At 39.0% G+C, this 9,019-nt stretch overlaps 1 protein-coding gene across 2 annotated transcripts; it reads left to right on the top strand.

The window, feature by feature from the left end:
* The first annotated feature begins 492 nt into the window (after window positions 1-492).
* LOC139969628 (hsp70-binding protein 1-like) lies at window positions 493-7,891 on the top strand. 2 transcript variants are annotated; one of them, XM_071974751.1, is made up of 7 exons: window positions 493-618; window positions 1,866-2,057; window positions 2,929-3,109; window positions 4,128-4,349; window positions 6,390-6,545; window positions 6,905-7,113; window positions 7,803-7,891. In XM_071974751.1, the coding sequence occupies exons 1-7, from the start codon at window positions 508-510 to the stop codon at window positions 7,884-7,886; spliced, it is 1,155 nt and encodes a 384-aa protein (XP_071830852.1). In that variant the 5' UTR covers window positions 493-507; the 3' UTR covers window positions 7,887-7,891. The 2 variants fall into 2 exon arrangements, with proteins under 2 accessions (XP_071830852.1, XP_071830853.1); XM_071974752.1 differs by having other exon boundaries at window positions 531-750.
* The last annotated feature ends 1,128 nt before the right edge of the window (window positions 7,892-9,019 follow it).

Raw genomic sequence — 9,019 nt, 5'->3', positions numbered from 1 at the left:
AGATAGATGTGGGAGGCAAAACGAGGGAGAAATGGGCAAAATCCAACCAAAAAATAGATGGGGTTATTGGTAAAAAAACGGAGAAATTTGTAGGCTATGTTAAAGTAATAGTTGTGCTAATGTTATCGCTGTATTACACAACGGCAAAAAGGCTAGCATTTTATACAAGTGATTGGAGTTCCCCCAACTACAAAGTCCAAACCTAGGCTGGACTGTGCTTGATGAGAAGAGTTCACCATTTCAAGGTGGTGTGGAGCGAGCTTAAAACAAAAATAAAACAAAAAAAATGCAGAAAAACACTTGTAAACTTTTGTGTTGAGTTGAAAGGGGGATGTATACCGCCCTTTCTCCACACCCCGGAACCGTGTCTGCTTTTTATCTCGTTAACTTTATCAATTTTGTTACTCGTTACCATGCAACTGTCGATTCTACTGACACCATGTACAGTAGGCCTATTTGCTTTTGACATGTTGAATTAAAGTGGCTTAGGAAATATATGTTAGCGTGATGCACCCTCCTTCACATAAGTTCAGCGAGGTAAATGATTCATTTACCTCGTTGCATAAGTTTCCACGAACTTTTTTTCTGACATGTGTGAAGCGTGGTGGCAAACCCAAGGTTACCAATGTTTGTTTCGCACGAGAATTGCTAGATATTAGATGTGTCTTTCACACCATTCAGAAATATTCTGTAGACCAACGTTGGGATTAACGTTTGCTACTAACATCCACATATATTTTTTTTAGACGAGTGAGTACACTGTAGGCTTGCTAGGCCTAGCCTAGTATGAAATAGTGCAAGCCTAGGTCTTGGCCTAACAGTAACATAAGTCCCTAACAAACTGTTAGTAACCCATTGCAACGTTAGACATATCGTAAGGTTTGTATAGCCTGGTTTTAGCCTTATTTAATTGAAAAGTGTCATCAGTATTGCCCACAATTATGCTACAAACCCTAACCCATATCAACCAGCATTTATACTGCCAGTGCCACTATGCTGTTATCCACAGAGAAACGTGTCTACAGTATTTGAGTATTTCACTACCCATGAATGTTTCTGAAAAAGTCGAAAGAAAATTCTGTTAGGAAGATGTAACCATCTCAAAAGCAACAACAAAGTAATTTATCCAATGATGATTTCCTCATTGCAACTACGACTTTAGACAGATTATCATGAAAGGAAGATGTGTCATTCTCAAAAGCGTTGCGAAGTAGTGTCTAATAAAATTAACATCCCCACTGCAACCCAACTCCATCAAAAAAAAAATAAGCTGTTAGTAATGTGACAGGTGTTGATAATAACATAAAGCTCATCAAAATGTCTGAACTTTCAAATCAAGTTAAAATTGTAATAGCCTAGGCCTATAGTCTATTGTATGTATGTAAGTTGGGCTAACTGAGAAGAAACACACCAAAAAGTAGCACCTATGTCTACCTTGAATAGTAGTAGTCTAGGCACTGGTTACTGCGTGCTGAAAGTTTGAGTTTATGCAACCTGTTATTGTGCAGCCAACTGCTGCTTACATTTATATCAAGAATCTGACTTTGAACTTCATTTTCCCTTCCTACCACAAATGGAAGATAGATTACATTGTTTTTTGTGAAATTTTGTGGCCCCCGTTTTGAGGGAACATTCAACTGCAGTTTCAACATGTGATATTGTATAACTATTCCCTGTCTGCCATTTTTGGCCAACTGCAGCAGATAAGAATGCGAAAAGAATTCTGCTGAGCCTGAGGTATGTTTCTCTGTCATAACTAAATCAATTCAACATGTTAATTCCTAGGTTCCAGGAATTTAAGGGTGAAATTGAGGGGTGAGGCTTTATGTGGCCCAGCCTCTGATTGTGTGTGTATACTTTTTCAGGACATTAAAATATATAAAATGGCCATGCTTCCAGTTGAAGGAGGATCCAACAGCAGTGACCAGAGTGTACCTGGTGGAAATGAAGCACAGGCCAGAGAAAAATTGCTGCCGAGGAACTATGAAGATATCTTAAAATTTGCTCTCGAGAATACCAATCCAGAGGAAGCATCCCATGAACCAATGTCAGAAGAGGTAATTATTCGCACCCAAGTATTTTTGTTGCACTCAGATACACCATGCTAATGTTAATACTTTATTAGAGGTATCCGCAGGAAGAAAGCAGGGACAAGGGGGAAATGAACGCCACTTTTGTTTATTTACTCGGTAACTGTCCTTGTGCCGAGCATTAAATTGGATGCATGTTTTGACCCGGATAGATAATATTAAAAGCAAATGAAGACTACACAGCCTGGAACGGTTTTTCCTGGGCTCAGCAGAGTCAACTACCAGCTAAGCAACTATAATGACACCAGGGTATTTGATAAATGTATCCTTCGAACAATGCTGCTATGGAAACCGTATATGAGAGAGAGAGATAGTCAGGCTGTAATGATGCTAGGTATGGCAGCGCTACGTCCGCTGCCGATTGAGCTACGGAAGTTCAAAATTTTATCATCTCGTTTTGCATTTAAATTCTGCAAGGCAATGTACCAAACTACATAGATGAACTTTGGACAAGGCGCTGTATCGGGCACATTTTTGCACTGGAAAGGGGACCTTTATAAATCATTGAGTATGTCCAAGTCGTATGGCCACAGGGCTTTACAGTTTTAACGAATGCAACCGATTCACGCGAGAAAACTGGCAGGCAAACAATTTAGTCTGTGTGCTCAGTTGTCGTTTCGATGCAGCTGGGTTTAAATCTCTCTTTTTGAAAAGGAGATCTATCAGAATCGAACGGTCAAATACATTCTTTGCATAAATCTTGCCTCGAGTAGTCTGTTTGAGTTTGACCACCATGGCTGCTCTGCTCGACTTTCATACTTATGCAGATATTTGGCCACCAACCTGTTCTTTTTGGCAAGCTTTATTTATAGGCCTATTTCATTTGCTTGAATTGCAGAGAAAGAAGTGGCTGAATCAAGCCCTAGCTGGGATGTTCACGGACGAAGTGAAAATTCTGAAAGGAAAGCTGGAGGAACTGAGCGACATCCTCAAATCCAACCGAGAAGAAGACGAAGAAAGAAAGGAGAATCTCTTGGAGTACATCGTAGACCTGTGTGACAGAATCGATAATGCCAAAGGTAAATTGAGGATTGGCTAGTTAAAGTTAATAAATAACCAGTGATATGTTGTCGACACTGGTTTGTCTTACTCTCTCGCTGTTCTCTTTTGATATTTTCAAGATGGAATATTAACAGTTCTGACCCTCAAACCAATGTCATTTAAACAATGTCATTTTTTTGGATAAGCATTCCTCACAACCCATCTCCATTAAGCGTTGAAATTGACAAAGAAAAATGTGAAGAAAAAAAAATTGAATGGATGATCTCATGTTTATGACTTGATCTAGACTTCGACCATTAATGTGAAGAAGCATTTAAGCTGTGATATCTCCCAGCTTTCTCAGCTGTTTGGGAAAGTTGTTCATGACAGTTATATCAATCACATTGATCAATAATGATTTTTGGGTAATTGGGTTTGTGACTCCTTGAAGACATGTCGCACATGAATGTAACACAAAAAAAGGTACAATTAGAAACAATGAAACAGAATGTTAGTGCTAAAAAACTAAGAGGACATTGTAATAATATGACTCCCATGGTTAGGATCTGTGACTGTCTTAATGTAGAAGGTGAAGAGCGCCATCCTCGCTTGCTTTCCGAACAACCTACATGAGAGAATCCAATAAAAGTTGTCGCTGTGTTCGTGTACTTACTTAGCAAGATTACACTTGTCAGATTTAACTCGTAACATTACAGACACTTTTAGGTGGGAACTTTTTGGTCATAATGGAACTATGCTTACAGGTATCCAACTTCCGCAGACCTGGAAAGTTGATAATAAGTTTAAGTGGTGTGTTGTGTGGTACCATAAATCATGCAATCTCCCATAACTGAAGTTAACCAGTTTCTATTCACCAAGTATATATCACCAATTCTGTCTTCTCAGTGTCTTTCTTTAGGGTTGAGAAGGTGGATCGGGATGGAGAGAATGCAGGGCTGTGGGTAGGGGAAGTAGGCCGCATACCGGCAGGTATCCCAAACTCAGATCCCATCTACTATCACATCCGTTAAATCCATGAGTCAATTTTCTTGACAGATCTGATAAAACTTGACGGCTGGAAGGTAATTTCTCGCTGTCTGGATGACAAGAGTGCCGAGGTAAGATGGAGGGCGTTAGAAGTCGCCGGTACGATCCTTCAAAACAACGTCTACGTACAGGACTGTCTGCTTAAGGAAGGAGCCATGAAGAAGTTCATGAAGATGGCAGACGAAGATGATTCCGATCTGGTCAAAGTCAAAGCCATATTCGCTCTGTCGTGTGAGTACAGTTTGCTAGCAAAATAGCTTCCCATATTTATGTCGAATGAGTTACTGTAATATTGTGACGAGCCCGCTTCCTCCGATAGTAAAACTATATCGGGACTCGCGATAGAAAGGTACTGGGATATCTTGATGCCGTATTTATGCTTCTTCAGGAGATGTCTCGAACGGGCGAAAACAATGAGTTCACAGAAAAACAATTTGACAAGATCGGATTGATTAGTGATTCAGTATAATTTCTTCTCTGTCAATTCTCTTTACAAATAAAACTAAATTACAATGATTTGACTTGACTCCGTCAATTAAAAGGAGTGATGAAATGGTAACGAAGCAATGACGAAGTGACGAACTGATCACGGAGCGTGACGGAGTGATAAAACTTTCGGCCCCCTTTTCCTTTTATACCTTACTTCTATAAAATCCCACTGCGCATAATCAGTAGGCAGCCAATAACCTGACCATCCTGTATTAGCTTAACGATATAAAAGTAAGTGCGCTGGCACTGATCTGCCCTGATTGGTTGGGAGTTTGGAAGTCCATCCCCTTTCTATGGAAACTTCCATACCACGTGAGAGAACCTTCTCGAATGTTCCACAGACATAATGGAATCTATTTTGGGAAAAGGCCCTGTACCAAGATTCAATAAGATAGTTAAAACTTCTCGTGGGAAAACTGAATCCATGACCTAGATAAATACATAAGAGGCCCTGTAAGGTGTCTCGATGGAGTGTTTCGGTAACATCAAAGAGATGGTATCACTATTTCATAATATTACTGACATTGAAGGGAACACAAACCCTACCACCAATACTGGGTTCTATATGCTACAGATAACAGTCACAGTGAGCAACTTCCCTAAACACCTTTCAAGAAAATTATCACTCCCTTTTATTATCCTAACACACTGTAGCATATGCAAACTGGAGCCTATACTGCAATTCTTGCAAAGTTAAAAAAAAAATTCTTTTACCACAGGCTCATCCCTGCTTTTGGGATATCACTGGTTTGTAACATTCCTTCATATACAAAGCTGAAGACTTGGGCAAGTCTAAATAGGGCCTCATCGAAGCCAGAGTGTGCTTCAAGTTTTAATTTCTTTTTCTTTATTTATGAATAAACATTTTCATTTTCTGTAATTTGGGAAGGGTCTTGCAAATGCTGAATGGAAGATCTTGAAGCTCTTATCACAAACTAAAAGATAACGAAGGCAGAGTTAAAGGTTTCACTATTGTAATGTATTGAATATTTTGCAACTCTAAACAGCTCCTACTGCCAGTTGGGACAATTACAACATCATAGTGTCCTCACATGTTAAGCTTCAAAGCCCTCGTACTGACAGTATGAACAGTTCCTTACCATTTCCCTGATAGAACCATGATAGTAAGTTTAATACTCATACTGCCAGTATATGTTCTTTGAAGCGGGACACAAAAAATCAACTGGGTGAGCTGCTCCACTATTGCGTGGATTTAGTTGAAGACTGCTCCACAATAGAAAGAATGCTGTGAGATGAATATGGACAGAGTGATACTGTTCCACAATAGACAGAACGCAGTGACACTGGTCCACAGTAAAATGAATGCAGCACTTGACACTGGTCCTTGGTAAAAAGGACGCAGTGACACTGGTCCACAGTAGAAGTAATGCAGTGAAAGTGTTCCACGTTAGAAAGGACGCAGTGACACTGGTCCACAGTAAAATGAATGCAGCACTTGACACTGGTCCTTGGTAAAAAGGACGCAGTGACACTGTTCCACAGTAGAATAAATGCAGTGACACTGTTTCACGGTAGTAAGGACGCAGTGACACTGGTGTACAGTAGAATTAATGTGATGACACTGTTCCACGGTAGAAAGAACGCAGTGGTTCCACAGTAAAATGAACACAGTGATAAGGCTGTTGCTGTACTGGCTCAACAGTGGAAATAACCAATGAATCCTGTTCTTAAAAGCTCCCATTGAGGATCTGTTCTGATGACTATTTAGCAACAACAAACTCGCTCAAAAATTTGAAGAGAATTTTCTTTTTCTTTAACCAGGCCACATCCGTGAGCATAATGCCAGCGAGATAGCATTCGTGAAGGCAGATGGGTTCTCCTGTCTCATGAGGGCAATGCAGAGCAACAACCAGAAAATCCAAATTAAATCTACTTTCCTGCTGAAGGCTCTCCTAATATCACAACCAGAATTCAAAGGTCAGAAACGTTTCTTTCTTGTTTTTCGATTTTTTATATATTTTTCAATGGCTATTATTGTGTCCTATGCAGTAAGAAAAAGTTAGGCGTACAGATGGCATAGCCAAACAGTGCATGCAGAATACCGAGAGGATCCAATGTGTTGAAAGGTCTCTAGGTGAGTTTTCCCTCAAAATCAAATTCCCATGTCCCGCTGCCCCTTGATGCCTGTACCCCCCTCCTCCCCCCTCCCCTAACATCCCTCAAATGAAAAATTCCCTTTGACTGACTCTGAAAGATTCCTGATGTAGTCCTTCATAAAAATGAAGTGACCTTGTAAAAAGACTCTTTAAAATTTACCTACGAAGTATTCTTCACAGATGGTGCTCAGCAGATCGGCATGGTACAGCAGTTGACTGGACTTCTGAACACAGAACACAACGCGGCCCACGAACATATAGCCGCGGCATTACTGTGCCTAGTTACGGAACATCCTGCAGCCATAGCCAATTGCAGATTGCCTCGGTTAAATTTAAAGAAATTATTGGAAAATAGGATGACCTTGATCAAAGACAGAGAAGAATTTCAGGTTTGTTCCATTTTCTATATCAAAATGATTAAAATAATTGCTGAATAAAAACTATGCTGGTTTGTTGTTGTCAATTTCTCCTTATTTTTGAAAAATAATCTCAAGTATTCAAATATTTGCTTAATGAAAAGTTCAGAGGTAAATCCATTTCCTTTTGGCCCAAAACGTTGGACTTAAAGCATCCTAGTTAACTACTTTCTAAAGTCCATTTTCAAGTTTTGTTCAAGTTTTGTTTGGAGCTCATCAAATTGATGATTTTTCCTTTGATACCTTCACCCTATATTTATGCTAGTGGTAATAATGATGCCATTCTCCATATTTTTTACTTCACTTTACCACATCACTAATATTTTTTCCATCCTAGTTTTAGTCCTTCTTCTTTACCTTATGTTCTTACTAAGTTATATACCAATGTAAGCAATAGTCGCCACAGCTATTTTCAAGCATGACAACCAATAACAACATTTATAGAAGTCTATCACACGCTCGAACATTCACACCTATTTGTTGGCCTAGGTCTGTGTGATTTCAGGCCAGTAGAAGAACTATACCGTATTGCAGATTGGGAAGATATACCCAAACTTTTATGAATGAAAGAGAAGTTTGCATTTCAAACCTGAACTCCTTAAAAGTATCATTTGGTGCTATCTCGTACTAAAAAAGGGTTTTGCTGTTCTTTTCGTCACCAGGAAGAACATCAGTATTGTCAAGACTTGCTGACGATGGTCTTCATGTCCGGTAACCATGACAACAAATCGTCTGCTGATCGATGACCAATGGGAACATGTCCCTTTCCTTGAAATATCCCTCGGAAAGCCTTAGCTCTGCTGGCTCATAAGGCAGTCTTCAGTGAAACGTTAGGTCATCATTACATCATTATTGCTGCATCAATTGAAGAAACTCTTCAGTTATGTGAGAAACGAGCCCTCTTTATCTTCTTCTTTTTGGCCGATGGATCTTTTGGAACGAAAATTATCCTCTTCGGATGTTGGTCCTTGTTACTGTAAAATGAAAATCAATGATGTCAATGCCGTTAAAATATTTCCAACAATGGGATTGAAATGATTAAATAATAATAATAATAATTTATTCTTATATAGCGCTTTACATCAAAAGAATGATCTCAAAGCCGCTTCACAGAAAAGCATAAAAAAAAAAAATAAAAAAAAAATACAACTTAAAAAGTAATACAGCATAAAAAATAATACAATCTAAAAATATTGCATCCTAAGAAATACAGAAATAAATAACTAACAATAATTAATAAAAAACAAAAACAAAAATTCAGAAATTAAAGACAAAAGCAATAAAATATGACAGCATACAATAAAACTAAAATACTAAACTATTACAGCCGAAGAAATAGCAACAATAAGACTATCAAAACAAAAGTAGAAAATAAATTTCAATATAAAACAATCAAAACATGGCAAGATGGTAACACAATCAATATGACTGGAGGATTAAAAAGAATAATACTTTCGAAAAAGGTGAGTTTTAAGGTGTGCCTTAAAAGCATTTAATGATGGAGCTGCCCTGATGTCATTGGGGAGTGCATTCCATAGATCAGGTGCAAAATAGGCAAAGGATCGTGCGCCAAAGCTTTTTTGGGCGAATCTGCCAGGCTCTAGTCGTATCTCCATAGAATGTCTGTTCCTCTGTCGTGTGCGATTTGCAATCTGCATGGGCTCTGGAAGAGCCTGACGACTGATCAGAGAGCCAAGATAGTGAGGGGCAGTGCCATTTATAATATTGTAAGTTATGACTAGAGACTTAAATTCAATCCTTGCGGAGACAGGTAACCAATGAAGGTCAATCAATATGGGTGTGATGTGTTCGTGCCTCCTGCTCCTTGTAACCATGCGTGCTGCCGAGTTTTGAATCAATTGAAGACGTGCCAGTTGCT

This window comes from Apostichopus japonicus, chromosome 7, assembly GCF_037975245.1.
Source record: "Apostichopus japonicus isolate 1M-3 chromosome 7, ASM3797524v1, whole genome shotgun sequence".
Classification (NCBI taxonomy): domain Eukaryota; kingdom Metazoa; phylum Echinodermata; class Holothuroidea; order Aspidochirotida; family Stichopodidae; genus Apostichopus; species Apostichopus japonicus.
The sequence above is the reverse complement of the archived record's forward strand: the minus strand, read 5'-3'. Positions and strand labels throughout refer to the sequence as shown.